Genomic DNA, 17063 nt, shown 5'->3' on the forward strand with positions numbered 1-17063 from the left:
GGGACGTGTATGGAATAGATTTTAGACAACCGCAAAGAGTTGTCAATAGTTGACACACTCATGACATAAATTGTATTCCTCTATGCGTCAATCTTGGTGTAGTGATGACTGTGCTTGTGCGCACGTTTGGGAGATTGCAGGCGATGAGGGTTTTTCAAAGCCTATGGTCGTGCTGAGGTAGTTCAGTGACAGTTAAGTGACCCAGAAAACAATGATTCTGCAGTGTGGGCCCATTGTTGGCCTAGTAGGCTTTAATGATCACCTTAGATGATCACAAAGAAAATTAATGTTTTTTCTATGCAAAATTATCCAGCCGATCGCTTTTGGTCTGTTCACAATGAAGCAACGACCTTATCATCTGGGGTGTACCAACATTGCCATTGCGAACACACTCATAGAGGTGGTCGCTTTATTGTGATACGCAAGCCCCTTCACCACAACAAGGTAACGATCACGAAGGGGAATTGACACATGCATGTGCCTTTTTTTTTGTTTGGTTTTTGAAGCCACAGTGCAGCACCAGAGGCCAGAAAAATTAATGTTTCCCAGGCAGAAAGTGCCCTAAAACATTGCGGCTTGAACCCTAGTTGGTGGCGGATAAGTCACGCAAGTCATCCGGCATTCAGAGATAAAATACAGCAGCGTGTGGACAATTTTTAGCCCAAGGCAGCTCATCTCAGTCATCAGGCCTTTTTTAGTCGAATGTATTGCCCATCCCTCATTCATCTTAATAAAGGTGAGGAAATCTAGACTTTTTTGACCTAGGCGACTTCTCTTCTCAGTGACAATACCTCCTGCTTCACTGAAGGTCCTTTCTGACAGGACACTTGAAGCGGGGCAGGCCAGAATTTCTATCGCAAATTGGGATAGCTCAGGCCACAGGTCAAGCTTGCACACCCGGTAGTCAAGGGGTTCATCGCTCCTCAGAGTGTCAATATCTGCAGTTAAGGCGAGGTAGTCTGCTACCTGTTGGTCAAGTCGTTCTCTGAGGGTGGACCCCTAAGGGCTGTTGCGATGCGTAGGACTTAAAAAGCTCTGCATGTCCTCCATCAACAACACATCTGTAAAGCGTCCAGTCCTTGCCGGCGTGGTCATGGTAGGAGGAGGATTACTTTCACCTCTTCCCCTGTTAGATTCCCGTTGTGCTGTGACATCACCCTTATACGCTGTGCAAAGCATACTTTTTAACTTGTTTTGGAACTGCTGCATCCTTTCCGACTTCCAGTAATTCGGTAACATTTCAGGCACTTTCTGCTTATACCGGTGGTCTAGTAGTGTGGCCACCCAGTACAGGTCGTTCTCCTTCAGCCTTTTTATACGAGGGTCCCTCAACAGGCACGACAGCATGAAAGACCTCATTTGCACAAGGTTGGATGCCGAGCTACTCATGTCCCCTTCCTCATCCTCACTGATCTCACTGAAGGTCTGTTCTTCCCCCCAGCCACGTACAACACCACGGGTACCAGATAGGTGACAACGAGCACCCTGGGATGCCTGCTGTGGTTGGTCTTCCTCCTCCTCAAAGCCACATTCCTCCTCCTCCTCCTCCTCCTCAGACTCCTCTTCCAGCGTTGCCGCAGGTCCAGCAAGCGATGCTGATAAGGCTGTTTCTGGTGGTGTTGATGGTGATCAAACTCTTCCTCTCCTCTTCACGCTCATCTACGGCCTAATCCAGCACTCTTCGCAGGGCATGCTCCAGGAAGAAAACAAATGGGATGATGTCGCTGATGGTGCCTTTGGTGCAACTAACTAGGTTTGTCACCTCCTCAAAAGGACGCATGAGCCTACAGGCATTGCGCATGAGCGTCCAGTAACGTGGCAAAAAAATTCCCAGCTCCGCAGAGGCTGTCCTAGCACCCCAGTCATACAAATACCCGTTGACGGCTTTTTCTTGTTGGAGCAGGCGGTCGAACATTAGGAGTGTTGAATTCCAATGTGTCAGGCTGTCACAAATCGAGCGCCTCACTGGCATGTTGTTTCAGCGCTGAATGTCTGAAAAGTGCGCCATGGCTGTGTAGGAACGCCTGAAATGGCCACACACCTTCCTGGCCTGCTTGAGGACGTCCTGTAAGCGTGGGTACTTATGCACAAAGCGTTGTACGATCAGATTACACACATGTGCCATGCACGACACATGTGTCAACTTGCCCAAATTCAATGCCGCCAACAAATTGCTTCAGTTGTCACACACCACTTTGCCGATCTCCAGTTGGTGCGGAGTCAGCCACTGATCCACCTGTGCGTTCAGGGCGGACAGGAGTGCTGGTCCAGTGTGACTATCTGCTTTCAGGCAAATCAACCCCAAGACGGTCGTATCCGGGATGTGGATTAGCCTCTGGGGAGCTGGGGGGGTGCCGTTGATGTGGAGCAAGATGCAGCAGCAGAAGAGGACTCAGCCGAGGAGGTTATGGAAGAGGATGGAGTAGGAGGAGTAGAGGAGGTGGCAGCAGGCCTGCCTGCAAGTCGTGGCGGTGTCACCAACTCCTCTGTAGAGCCACGCATTCCATGCTTGGCAGCCGTCAGCAGGTTTACCCAATGCGCAGTGTAGGTGATATACCTGCCCTGACCGTGCTTTGCAGACCAGGTATTAGTGGTCAGATGGACCCTTGCCCCAACACTGTGTGCCAGACATGCCATGACTTCCTTTTGCACAATCGAGTATAGGTTGGGGATTGCCTTTTGTGCAAAGAAATTTCGTCCGGGTACCTTCCACTGCGGTGTCCCAATAGCTACAAATTTTTTGAAGGCCTCAGACTCCATCAGCTTGTATGGTAAAAGCTGGCGGGCTAAGAGTTCCAATAAGCCAGCTGTCAGACGCCGGGCAAGGGGGTGACTTTGTGACATTGGCTTCTTACGCTCAAACATGTCCTTGACAGACACCTGACTGTGGGCAGATGAGCAGGAACTGCTCAAGGCGAGAGGCGGAGTGGCGGGTGGTTCAGAGGGGGCAAGGAGGACAGCAGTGGTTGACGTGGCTGAAGATGCTGGACCAGGAGGAGGATGGTGGCTTTGAGTTTGGGTGCTGCTTTTACTCATGTGTTGATCCCATAGGCGTTTGTGATGTTAGATCATGTGCCTTCGCAAAGCAGTTGTAACTAGGTGGGTGTTGGACTTCCCACGTTTCTTTTGGCACAGGTTGCAAATGGCATCGCTGTTATCAGAGGCAGACACACACAAAAAATGCCACACTGCTGAGTTTTGCAATGACGGCATTCTGGTGTTGGCAAAAGCATGCGTTCATTGGCGTGCTGTCTGGCTGACCACGGGTGCCGATACATGCTGTCTGACTGTGCCACTAGCTCCTTGTGACGACCTCCCCTGCTTCCAACTCGTCTCCTCCTCCTCTCTGTCTCCCCATCTGAACTTTCCCCCTGTTCTTCTTCTGTTCGAGCAGGCACCCACGTGACATCCACGGACACATCGTCATCATCAACAGCTTTACTTGTATATGACAACTCAGCAAAGGAAGCAGCAGCGGGTACAACATCATCATCATCACACCGTACGTCCATGTGTGTAATGCTGCCTGACTGAGACATATCCCTGTTATCTACATCTTCTTGCAATAATGGTTGCGCATCACTCATTTCATCCAACTGATGTGTAAATAACTCCTCTGACAGATCAAGTGAAGCGGCTGTGGTGCTAGTGTTGGTGGTGGTGGCAGGCGGGCGAGTGGTAACTTGAGAGGTGCCCGAAACTGAGCTGGAGGAGGATGGTGCGTCAAGGTTCCGAGCGGAAGCTGTAGAAGATTGGGTGTCCTGTGTTAGCCAGTCAACTATGTCCTCAGAACTTTTCGAGTTCAGGGTACGTGGCCTCTGAACACTGGGCATTAGTCTAATACCAAAGGGAATCACAGCACCACGACCACAACCACGATGGCCCCTGCGGGGTGGCCTGCCTCTGCCTGTCATTTTTTTTTGATTAGTTAAGTAGTACTATGCGTGCAAGCTACTGTGACAAAAGATATGAGTTGTGCTTAAGTGACACTATGGACTTGCAGCTGGGCCTTAACTGACTGCTATTTATTCAGTCAAAATATTTTTTTTCTTTAAATGGAATCGAATGTGACACCAGATATGAATGGCGCTGAAATTACACTATGCGCTGCACTGGGCCTTAAACACACAAACACGTGTGTAACTGACTGCTATTTATTTAGTCAAAATAGTTTTTTTTTCTTTAAATGGAATCGAATGTGACACCAGATATGAATGGCGCTGAAATGACACTATGCACTGCACTGGGCCTTAAACACACCAACACACGTGTGTAACTGACTGCTAGTTATTCAGTCCAAATTGTTGTTTTTCTTTAAATGGAATCGAATGTGACACCAGATATGAGTTGCAGGGTTGTGAGCCTGACACACACGCTGGCAGGCAGGCAACTGACTGCTATTATATTACAGTTAAAAAAGTTTTAGTTTTTTTTAAATGCAAGCTATTGTGACACCAGATATGAGTAGTGGCATTGGGCAAGTGGGCACAGTATACGCTGTGAGCCTGACACACACGCTGGCAGGCAACTGCAATTTAATTACACAGAAAAAAATAAAAATAAAAGCAGACTGATGTTCTAGCCCTAAAAAGGGCTTTTTGGGGTGCTGTCCTTACAGCCTTCAGGACAGCCTTCAGGACTGCAGTGGACACTGAATACACTTGCCTAGCTATCGATTTCCCTATTAAATCAGCAGCAGCTACACTGTCCCTCCTCTCACTAAGAATGCAGCTTCCGAATAAATCTAAAATGGATGCTGTCCAGTAGGTGGGAGGGTCTGGGAGGGAGGGCCTGCTGCTGATTGGCTGGAATATGTCTGCTGACTGTGAGATACAGGGTCAAAGTTTATTCAATGATGATGTATAGGGGGCGGACCGAACATTACATATGTTCGCCCGCTGTGGCGAACGCGAACAAGCTATGTTCACCGGGAACTGTTCGCCGGCGAATAGTTCGGGACATCTCTAGTATTAACCCTTTAAGGACCCATGATGAACATGTACGTCATTTCTTTCCGGGACTTAAAGACTAGTGTTGATCACGAGTATTCGAATTGCAAATTTTTATTGCGAATATAGGTACTTCAAAAATTCACAAATATTTAGAATATAGTGAAATATATTCGTAATTTTGAATATACCATTTTTTTTAACAGTACACATGATTCCTCCCTTCTTCTAGCTTGTGGGCCAATGAGAAGGCTGCAGTATCTTTGACTTTTAGGAGTAGTGTTGATTGCGAATTTTCGTAATGCTAATTTTTCAATTGCCAAGTAAAAACATGATTCCTCAAGCAAGAAGCAGGGAGGAATCATGACTTTAGATGGGAAAAATGATGAATATAAAAAATATTCGTAATATTCTAAAACAAGAATATATAGCAATATAGCGAATATTCGAAAAAAAACGAATATAGAGCAATTTAGCTAATATATCTAATATAGCTATGCTTTTTGAGTAAAAAAATCATAGAATATAATAAATATTCCAATTTGCGAATATTAAACTAATATTCTACAAAATATTTGCGAAATATAGCAAATTCGCAAATTCACTGATAGCGGGAACCCTGCTGCATGCGCCAGCATCGGTGAAATCACAGATGCCGGCACATTAACCCTTGATGTGCCGCGGTCAGCGCTGACCGTGGCACGTGCAAAGTCGGCAGGGATCGGAGCTGCCATCGGGTCCCTGTGCTGCTGTAATCGAGAACCCAATGGCATGGAAGGCAGCGCAATGCCTTCCTTAGGCATCAGGGCTGCATTCCAGGGTAGAGCCTGTGAGACCCAGCCCCCTGGATCTCACAGGCAGGAATCTGTACGTGTAATACACACTGTATTGCACATACAGTCGTGGCCAAAAGTTTTGAGAATTACATAAATATTGGAAATTGGAAAAGTTGCTGCTTAAGTTTTTATAATAGCAATTTGCATATACTCCAGAATGTTATGAAGAGTGATCAGATGAATTGCATAGTCCTTCTTTGCCATGAAAATTAACTAATCCCAAAAAAACCTTTCCACTGCATTTCATTGCTGTCATTAAAGGACCTGCTGAGATCATTTCAGTAATCGTCTTGTTAACTCAGGTGAGAATGTTGATGAGCACAAGGCTGGAGATCATTATGTCAGGCTGATTGGGTTAAAACGGCAGACTTGACCTGTTAAAAGGAGGTTGATGCTTGAAATTATTGTTCTTCCATTGTTAACCGTGGTGACCTGCAAAGAAACGCGTGCAGGCATCATTGCGTTGCATAAAAATGGCTTCACAGGCAAGGATATTGTGGCTACTAAGATTGCACCTCAATCAACAATTTATAGGATCATCAAGAACTTCAAGGAAAGAGGTTCAATTCTTGTTAAGAAGGCTTCAGGGCGTCCAAGAAAGTCCAGCAAGCGCCAGGATCGTCTCCTAAAGAGGATTCAGCTGCGTTATCGGAGTGCCACCAGTGCAGAGCTTGCTCAGGAATGGCAGCAGGCACGTGTGAGCGCATCTGCTCGCACAGTGAGGCGAAGACTTTTGGAAGATGGCCTGGTGTCAAGAAGGGCAGCAAAGAAGCCACTTCTCTCAAAAATAAACACCAGGGACAGATTGATCTTCTGCAGAAAATATGGTGAATGGACTGGGGCAAAGTCATATTCTCAGATGAAGCCTCTTTCCGATTGTTTGGGGCATCAGGAAAAAGGCTTGTCCGGAGAAGAAAAGGTGAGCGCTACCATCAGTCCTGTGTCATGCCAACAGTAAAGCATCCTGAGACCATTCATGTGTGGGGTTGCTTCTCATCCAAGGGAGTGGGCTCACTCACAATTTTGCCCAAAAACACATTCATGAATAAAGAATGGTACCAAAACACCCTCCAACAGCAACTTCTTCCAACAATCCAACAACAGTTTGGTGAAGAACAATGCATTTTCCAGCACGATGGAGCACCGTGCCATAAGGTAAAAGTGATAACTAAGTGGCTCGGGGACCAAAACATTGACATTTTGGTTCCATGGCCTGGAAACTCCCCAGATCTTAATCCCATTGAGAACTTGTGGTCAATCCTCAAGAGGCGGGTGGACAAACAAAAACCCACTAATTCTGACAAACTCCAAGAAGTGATTATGAAAGAATAGGTTGCAATCATTTAGGAATTGGCCCAGAAGTTGATTGAGAGCATGCCCAGTCGAATTGAAGAGGTCCTGAAAAAGAAGGGCCAACACTGCAAATACTGACTCTTTGCATAAATGTCATGTAATTGTCGATAAAAGCCTTTGAAACGTATGAAGTGCGTGTAATTATATTTCACTACATCACAGAAACAACTGAAACAAAGATCTAAAAGCAGTTTAGCAGCAAACTTTGTGAAAACGAATATTTGTGTCATTCTCAAAACTTTTGGCCACGACTGTACAGCCAATGCATTCCAATACAGAAGTATTGGAATGCATTGTAAAGGGGATCAGACCCCCAAAGTGGGACAAAAAATAAAGTTAAAAAAAAATTGAAAAAATAAAGCTTCCCCCTTCCCCCAAGTAAAAAAAAAAACTACAGAATTTTCCCCAAATAAAGTAATATTTTTGGGAAAAAATAGGGAAAAAAAGAAAAGTAGACATATTAGGTGTCGCTGCGTCCATATAGACCGGCTCTATAACTATATCACATGATCTAACCCCTCAGATGAGCACCGTCAAAAAAGAAAAACTGTGCTAAATAAATAAACAATTTTTTTGTCACCTTACATCACTAAAAGTATCACCAAGTGATTAAAAAGGCGTATGCCCGCCCTAAATAGTACCAATCTAACCATCACCTTATCCCATAAAAAATGACCCCCTACCTAAGACAATTGCCCAAAAAAGAAAAAAAAAATCTATGGCTCAGAATATGGAGACACTAAAACATAGCTTTTTTTGGCTTTAAAAATACTGTTATTGTGTAGAACTTAAGTAAATAAAAAAGTATACTTATTAGGTATTGCCTCATCTGTAAGAACCTGCTCTATAAAAATATCACATTACCTAATCCCTCAGGTAAACACCATAAAAAAATTAAATAAAAACGGTGTGAAAAAAATCAATTTTTTTTGTCACCTTACATCACAAAACGTGTAATAGCAAGTGATCAAAAAGTCCTATGCACCCCAAAATAGTGCCAATCAAACCGTCATCTCATCCCGCAAAAATGGTGGAGACACTAAAACATGATTTATTTATTTTGTTTCAAAAATAAAATCATAGTGTAAAACATAAATAAATAAAAAGTAGACATATTAGGTATTGCCGCATCTGTAATAACCTGCTCTATAAAAATATCACATGACCTAACCAAAACCTGTGTGAAAAAAGCAATCAAAAAGTCATATGCACCCTATAATAGTACCAATCAAACTGTAAACTCATCTGGAAAATAATGAGCCCCAACACAGGACAGTCGCCCAAAAATTAAATAAAACTACGGCTTTCAGAATGTGGAGACACTAACAAATATATATTTTTTTAATGCTTTGTTATGTAAAATATCGATATGTTATATGTCATATTTGATATTGTCGCGTCCGTGACAACCTGCTCTATAAAAATACCACATGATCTAACTTGTCAGATGAATGGGTCACTTTTTGGGAGTTTCTACTCTAGGGGTACATCAGGGGGTCTTCAAATGTGACGTGGCAGCTTAAAATTATCCCAGTGAAATCTGCTTTCCAAAAACCATATGGCCTTCCTTTCCTTCTGCACAATGCCATGTGCCCGTACAGTAGTTTACGACCAAAATGGGGTGTTTCTGTAAACTATCGAATCAGGGCCATAAATATTGAGTTTTGTTTTTGTCTGTTAACCCTTGCTTTGTAACTGGATAAAATTGATTCAAATGGAAAATATGCCAAAAAAGTGAAATTCTCAAATTTCATCTCTCATTTCCATTAATTCTTGTGAAACACCTAAAGGGTGAACAAAGTTTGTAAAATCAGTTTTGTATACCTTGTGTGGTGTAGTTTCTAAAATGGGGTAATTTTTTTTATGAGTTTCTACTCTAGGGGTGCATCAGGGAGGCTTCAAGTGGGACATGGTGTCAAAAAAACCAGTCCAGCAAAATCTGCCTTAGAAAAAAACTGCATCGCGCTCCTTTCCTTCTGCGCAATGCTGTGTGCCCGTACAGCAGTTTACAACCACATATAGGGTGTTTCTGTAAACTACAAAATCAGGGCCATAAATATTGAGTTTTGTTTGGCTGGTAACCCTTGCTTTGTAACTGGAAAAAAATTGATTCAAATGAAAATTCTGCCAAAAGAGTGAAATTCTGGAGTGCCTTCAGACCTGAACTGGTCCAGAAAAAGTGGGTTTTAGAAATTTTCTGAAAAATTTCAAGATTTGCTTCTAAACTTCTCAGCCTTCTAACGTCCACAAAAAATAAAATGGCATTCACAAAATTATCCAAACATATAGTAGAAATATGGGGAATGTAAAGTAGTAACTATTTTTGGAGGTATTACTATCTATTATAGTAGAGAAATTGAAATTTGGAAATTTGCTAATTTTTTTTTTTTTGTAAATTTGGAATTTTTTTTGAAATGAAAATACATTTTTTGGACTCAATTTTACCAATGTCATGAAGTACAATATGTGACAAGAAAACAATCTCAGAATGGCCTGGATAAGTAAAAGCTTTTTAAAGTTATAACTACATAAATCGACACATGTCATATTTGCAAAAAATTGCCTGGTCCTTAAGGTGAAAAATGGCAGGGTCCTTTGGAATGCTTTTACTTATCCAAGCCATTCTGAGATTGTTTTCTTGTAACACGTTATACTTTATGACAGTGGAAAATTAATGTCGATATATTTCACCTTCATTTATGAAAAAATCCAAACTTTGCCAAAACTTTGGTAACATTCGTAATTTTCAAAATGTCTTAAAACAGATGGTGATACAGATGTAGCAGGGTTAGCACTCAAGCTCTTAATTCTCAAAATTTCTTAATTAATTGCGTTATCCTGAATTTGCTTAACTCATTTAGTTTCGATAACACTTCTCATAAATCATGAGTGTTAAAATTTCCAAAACCCACTTTTAAGGATCAGTTCAGTTAGGCCTCATGCACATGACCGTTTTTCGGGGCCGCATCCGAGTCGGACCCATCCACTTCAATGGGGCAGCAAGAGATACAGACAGCACTCCGTGTGTTGTCCGCATCCGTTACACCATTCCGTTGCCCTGCCAAAAAAATATAGCATGTCCTATTCTTGTCCGTTTTGCGGACAAGAATAGGCATGTCTACAATGGGCCGTCCGTTCCGCAAATTGCAGAAAGCACACAGGTGGCTTCCGTTTTTTGCGGATCCGCGATTTGCGGACCACTAAAAACGGCTCGGTCGTGTGCATGTAGCCTTATGTAGTTTCTAAAATGGCCCCATTTTAGAAACTACACCTCTCAACTTATTCAAAACGGATTTTACTAACTTTGTTAACCCTTTAGGCATTCCACAATAATTTAAGGAAGCTTTCACTATTTTGGCAGATTTCCCATTTGCGGTCCCCAATGCATGGGCAACATCTGTGCAGTAGGCCGCACCCATTCAACTTGAAAGGGTCCGTGGTATGTCCGCACCACAAAAAATATGACGTTCACCATTAAAGGGGCGGCCACTGTGAAAGTCAAGGTTAAAGGGGCGGCCACTGTGAAAGTCACTGTTAAAGGGGCGGTCACTGTTAAAAGGGCAGCCACTGTGAAAGTCACTGTTAAAGGGACAGCCATTGTGAAAGTCACTGTTAAAGGGGCAGCCACTGTGAAAGTCACTGTCAAAGGGATGGCCATTGTTAAAGTCACTGTTAAAGGGGCGGCCACTGTGAAAGTCACTGTTAAAGGGTCGTGCCGTTAAAGGGGCGTACATTGTGAAAGTCACTGTTAAAAGGGCAGACACTGTGAAAGTCACTGTTAAAGGGGCAGCCACTGTGAAAGTCACTGTTAAAGGGGCAGCAATCGTAAAAAGTGGCTGTTAGGCGGTCACTGTTAATGGGGCGGCCACTGTTAAAGTCACTGTTAAAGGGGCGGTCACTGTTAAAGGGACAGCCACCGTGAAAGTGACTGTTAGGCAGTCACCGTTAAAGGGACGGCCACTATGAAATTCACTGTTAAACAGGCATTCACCGTTAAAGGGGCGGCCAGCCGGCCACTGTGAAAGTCACTTTTAAAGGGGTGATCACTGTTAAAGGGGCAGGCAAAGTGATAGTCCCTGTTAAAGGGGCGGTCACCATTAAAGGGGTGGCCACTGTGAAAGTCACTGTCAAAGGGGTGGTCACCGTTAAAGGGGCGGTCACCGTTAAAGGGGCGACCTTGTGATTGTCACTGTTATTTAATATAAAATTGAATAAATAAATACCCGAGCAACGCCAGGTCATCAGCTAAAGGGGCGACCACTGTGAAAGTCATTGTTAAAGGGGCGGTCACCATTAAAGGAACAGCCATTGTGAAAGTCACTGTTATCTAATATATAAAGCTGAGTGTAGGTGTGTGTTTGTGTCTATGTCCGCTAAAAGAATGCACACCGTCGCATTTACAATCATTAAATTTGGCATACAGGTACATCAGGTGTCCGGGAAGGTTTTAGACCGGGTCTCAGCTCTTTAGGAAGTACCGTTCCTAAGATATTCCCAAAAAATACATTAGCCAATAGAAGCTTGGTCAGACAATAGAAGCTCACAGGTCCTCCAGCCTCCACATGCACAGTTTTACTCCAGGTTTCCATAACAACCCAGACATTTATCTTCACTGCTGTAGGTGAGCTTTAAAGGAAATCTGTCACCAGGATAATCGCTATTGAAGTAAAGCCATGGCCTAATAGCACTTAGTACCTTATTTCAAGATGTGCCATTGTTACAGCAATAGATGTTTTTATCCTCTGAAAATACTGTTTATTTGGTATGCAAATGAGCCAATAAGGTGCCCACAGGGGCGTCACTCTTGGAGGAAGGAGCGCAGACACGCCCCCTGCCACAATGTGTCCACCCTCAAAATACAAACTTAAAACCCCACCCCCAGGTCCCGCTAAACCACACCCTTGATCATGTTAGGCCATGCTCCTTCCCACTCCTGAGCCGACGGGGATTGAAAAAATGAAAATGAAAAATCAACTTTTGTCAGCTGCAGGGTGGGAAAGAGGGTGACTTTCTCCCTGCAGCTCACACTCATACAGCGCAGTGCTGCTGTCTTAGAGTGAGCTGTTCAAAAATACACACCCCCTAATCCAGTAAGGCCACGCCCTTACCACTCCTCAGCCGACAGAGATTGAAAAAATTAAGTTAAAAATCAACTTCTAGGTCCTGCTAAGCCACGCCCTGATCTGGTAAGGCCACGACCCTCCCACTCTTCAGCCGACAGGGATTGAAATTTAATGTGTCCACCCTCAAAAGACAATCTTAAAACCCCGCCCCCAGGTCCCACTAAGCCACACCCTTGATCAGGTTAGGCCACGCCCCCTCCCACTCTTGAGCCGACGGGGATTGAAAAAATGAAGGTAAAAATCAACTTTTGTCAGCTGCAGAGGTGGGAGGGAGGGTGACTTTCTCCCTGCAGCTCATACTCAGACAGCACAGTGCTGCTGTCTTAGAGTGAGCTGTTCAAAAGGACATGCCCCCGATCGAGTAAAGGCCACTGTTAAGGGGGCAGGCCCCTGTGGAGGTCACTGTCAAGTGACAGGGCACTGTGGGGGGTCAGTGTTATAAGGGGTGGAAGGCTGTGGATGTCACTGTTAAGGGGACGGAGTGCTGTAGATGTCACTGTTATAGTGGATAGTGTTGATATCTCTTAATGACACACACAAACATTAAATTAAATGGATTAACTATACCCGAGTGAAGCCAGGTCCTTCTGCTAGTTTAATATAAAATGGCAATAAATAAATGCCCGAACAATGCCGGGTCATCAGCTAGTCTAATATACAAAGCTGAGTGTATGTATGTTTGCATGTCCGCTAAAGGAATCTGCACCATTGCATTTACAATCATAAAATTTGTGACACAGGTATATCAGGTGTCAGGGAAGATTTTAGACCGGGTCTCAGCTCTTTAGGATATACCAATCCTGAAATATTTCCAAAAAATACAAATATGGCATATCGCATGACCTATATTAGCCAATAGAAGCCTGCAGGTCTTTCTCCTCATATCCCAACTGCCATACACATGGTCACATGACCCTTATCAGCCAATAAAAGCTCACAGGCCCTTAGTCTCCACGTGCACACAGTTTTACACCAGGTTTCTATAACAACCCAGCTATTTTTCTTCACTGCTATAGGTCAGCTTTAAAGGTACAGGGCGCTGTGATTGACATTGTTGAGGGCTATGGAGGTCACAGTTAAGGTGGCAGGTAGGGTGGCCATTCAAGCCACCCTCAAAAGACGACTTGAAAACCCCATCCCCAGGTCCTGGTAAGCCACACCCTCTCACACTCTGCAGCCAACGTGGATTGAAAAAAATGAAGGTAAAAATCCATTACTGTCAGTTGCAGGGGTGGGAGTGAGGGTGACTTTCTCCCTGCAGCTCACTCTCAGAAAGCATGGTGCTGCTGACTGAGAGTGAGCTGTTCAAAAGGACATCCCTGGCACAGGGCCTGGACGGAGGACAGGGAGTCTTAAAGCTGGACTGTCCGGCCTAAAAGAGGACCTCTGGCCACCCTATTGGCAGGCTGCTATGGAGGTCACAGTTAAGGGGACGGTCCGCTATGGAGGTCAGTATTAAGGTGCAGATTGCTGTATAGGTCACTGTTAAGGGGACGGAATGCTGTGGAGGTCCCTGTTAAAAGGGCGGACACTGTGGAGGTCTCTGTTAAGGGGGCAGGGAACAGTGGAAGTCACAGTTAAGGGGATGGTCTGCTATGGAGGTCAGTGTTAAGGGGCAGGATTCTGTAGAGGTCACTGTTAAGGGGGTGGGGCATTGTGGAGGTCACATTTTGAGGGAACGGAGCTCTGTGGAGGTCACTGTTATTGTGGAAATCACTGTTAACGAGATGGGGTACTGTGGAGGTCACTAATAAATGGGTGGCCGCTGTGGAGGTCATTGTAAAAGGGGGAGGGCGTTGTGGATGTTACTGTTAAGGGGCAGGCCACTGTGGAGGTCACTGTTAAAGGGGCGGAAACTGTGGAGGTCACTGTTAAGGGAGGAGGGGACTGTGGAGGCCACTATTAAAGGGGCAGCTGGGTACTGTGAGGTCATTGTTAAGGGAGCAGGGTACAGTGGAGGTCACTGTTAAGAGAGCGAAGTACTGTTGCAGTCACTGTTAAAGGGGCAGTCACTGTGGAGGTCTCTGTTAAGGGGTCCGGGAATGGTGGAGGTCAGTTAAGGGGACTGTAACCTATGGTCAGTGTTACGGGCGGGTGCTGTAGAGGTCACTGTTAAGGGGTCGGGCCCCTGTGGTGGTCACTGTCAAGGGGATGGGATGCTGTGGAAGTCACTGTTAAAGGGGCAGGCTGCTGTGGAGGTCCCATTTTAAGGAGACAGGGCACTGTAGGGAAGGTCAGTGTTAAGGGGTGGGGGGACTGTGGAGTTCACTGTTAAAAGGACGGGGTGCTGTAGACGTCACTGTTATGGGGGGTACTGTCGATATCTTTTAACGAGTAGACAAACATGAAAAGAAATAGAAGAAATATACCTGTGTGAAGCCGGGTCCTTCTGCTAGTGCTACAATAAAAGTAACTCACACATAGACTGAATGATACAGTATTAACACATTGATGATTTCTATTTTGTACTAATGTATTTTAATTAGTTTAATATCTGTATTAATTCTCTTGACATATATTGTACTTCCTCTGCAGGCTGGTCTCCCATGAATGTTCTCCCTATAATATGTATGATAATACTAATGTATACAATACCTGCAACATCTTAACCACTACTGATAAGTATGGGAAAAGTCATGCAACAAATCCATGTCCAAACCATCTAGAAGATTCCAACTACATGTACCAGTGCAGCCCCCCTTACAGAATACCTTCCAATGTGAGTTATTTTTAATGGTCAAGTCATTCACAAGACAAAATATTTTCATTTGTGGTTTATAACAGACTTCATTTGCCTCTTGGAAACTTCTTTGAAAGAGTGACTTCTCACATGCACTGCGCTGCCGTCACTGATTTCATTGGTCTGTCACTTTAACTATGCACAACAGGAAAGAAGCCTGTCACTCGTCGTCCGGATGTGGGGCAGCAAGCCTCGGACTTGTCGGACTCATCTCCCTTGCAGCAATGGCATTCAGTATGTCAGTATTTTATTCATTTATTTTACTTTATTTTTATTTTATTTTTTTTTAAATGTCAGTACTCTAAAAGTAGAAGTGACAGACCAATGAAAAGAACACAGAGCAGGTGACAAGTTTCCTTTGAGCAAACCTATGATCAGCATGCTGATGTACTGTATTTGATTTTGTATTGTTTATGGGTTTATTCACATGTCAGCAAATCATAAATGGGTGCTTTGTGTTCTCACAAACCAGCATACATATCCTTGGATTTTAATGTGTTTAATTACACACCATTGGTTTTCCACTGACAAAAACAATGGGTTAGTGAAAACCACGGACAGAGCACAGATGCCATCTTTGTCCTGTCTGTCACCGATCCATTGCTTAGAAAAATCAAAGAGTCACTGTATTTTCACACAATGTAATTTAATAGTAGATTTCTAAATAATTTCATTCGAAAAAAAATGTCTGCCTCCACCGTCATATCAGTATATTCATATGTAATTCATATGTACCACCATATGCCACCATGAGACATGATGCTGACCAGTACTGTATGTTATGATAATCTGAAAATGTACTTAAAGAGAACCCGTCATCAACTTTATACTGACCTCACTGAGGGCAGCATAAAATGGTGACAGAAATGCTGATTTCAGCGCTGTGTCACTCATCAGCTAACGGTAAGTGGTTGCCGAGAACCAGCATCATAATCATTGCAGCCCAGGCCTGGAATAGAGTCAAATCTACCTGAGAAGAGTCAAGGTTATACATAATCTCCTGCTCTCCTCGCCCATCTGCTGATGGTTGGCAGTTGTCTCCTAAAGAGAAAGGGAGAAAACTAGGTAGAAGGCTGTCAGTCATCAGCAGGTGGGCAGGAGAGCAGGAATTCATGACTAACCAGGACTCTTCTCAGGTGGCCATGACTCTTCTCCAGGCCAAGTCTGCAATGATTGTGAGGTTGGTTCTCGGCAACCACTTACTTTTATCTTATAAATGACAGACCGCTGAAATCAACTCGCCTGTCTCTACTTTATTCAGCCGTTAGTATGGGCAGTATAAAGCTGATGACAGGTTCCCTTTAATAATGTAATATAAAGACTGCTGTATTATAACAAGAGCAAAGAAGCTCGATAGCTACAGGCTTTTCTACCTATATTTTATCTTTCTTCTAAGTTTTTTTTTTAATAGGAAGAATAATAAAAGTTATATTTTATATATAAAAAATTAGGCCATAAACAGAACAAATATAGCCTATGGCTATCGAGCTACTTGAAATTATTCATTTATTTTGGGCCACAATGGTCTTTTGAATTTAAAATAACAAGATCAAGATTCATCTAATTTAATTTAATTTCTAATTTTATATAGGAAAGAGAAATCATGAAGGAAATCATGGAAAATGGTCCAGTGCAAGGTACAGTGGCCTAATACTTATCCATTTTTCTATGTATGTATATGCTCTTTATACTATAGTATTCTTTTCTCTTCCCTCCTACCTGGTCCATAGCTCCAGTTGAAACAGGCATATACCAGATTTGCTGTGTTCCCAACTGTTAGCAGCAGAAAAGAGGTAGAATTAAAGGGGTAGTGTAATTTCAAGCAATGGTGGCATATTGCTAGGGTATTCCACCAATGTCTTATAGGTGTGTGTCCCATCTATGGGACTCTCACCAATCTCCAGAAGGGGACCCATGAAGTGAGTGGAGAGCAGCCATTAATGCATGGTCACCCTCTATTCACCATTATGGGACCGCTGAAAATATCCAAGCTCAGGCTTGGCCACCCCCATGTCCCATAGGGCTGAATTGAGTGGTGGTAACGCTTGCATGGTGCGCTTCC

General features: G+C 43.8%; 1 protein-coding gene across 1 annotated transcript in view; it reads left to right on the forward strand.

Moving 5' to 3' along the window:
- The window catches only part of LOC122935346 (tubulointerstitial nephritis antigen-like), a 131585-nt gene that overhangs the window by 78023 nt on the left and 36499 nt on the right, over positions 1 to 17063 (forward strand). Inside the window, exons 9-10 of the mRNA XM_044291111.1 lie at positions 14797 to 14980; positions 16593 to 16638. Coding sequence (XP_044147046.1) covers positions 14797 to 14980; positions 16593 to 16638 — 230 coding nt within the window. The remainder of the gene's footprint in view (positions 1 to 14796; positions 14981 to 16592; positions 16639 to 17063) is intronic.

Source organism: Bufo gargarizans, chromosome 4, assembly GCF_014858855.1.
Source record: "Bufo gargarizans isolate SCDJY-AF-19 chromosome 4, ASM1485885v1, whole genome shotgun sequence".
Lineage (NCBI taxonomy): Eukaryota > Metazoa > Chordata > Amphibia > Anura > Bufonidae > Bufo > Bufo gargarizans.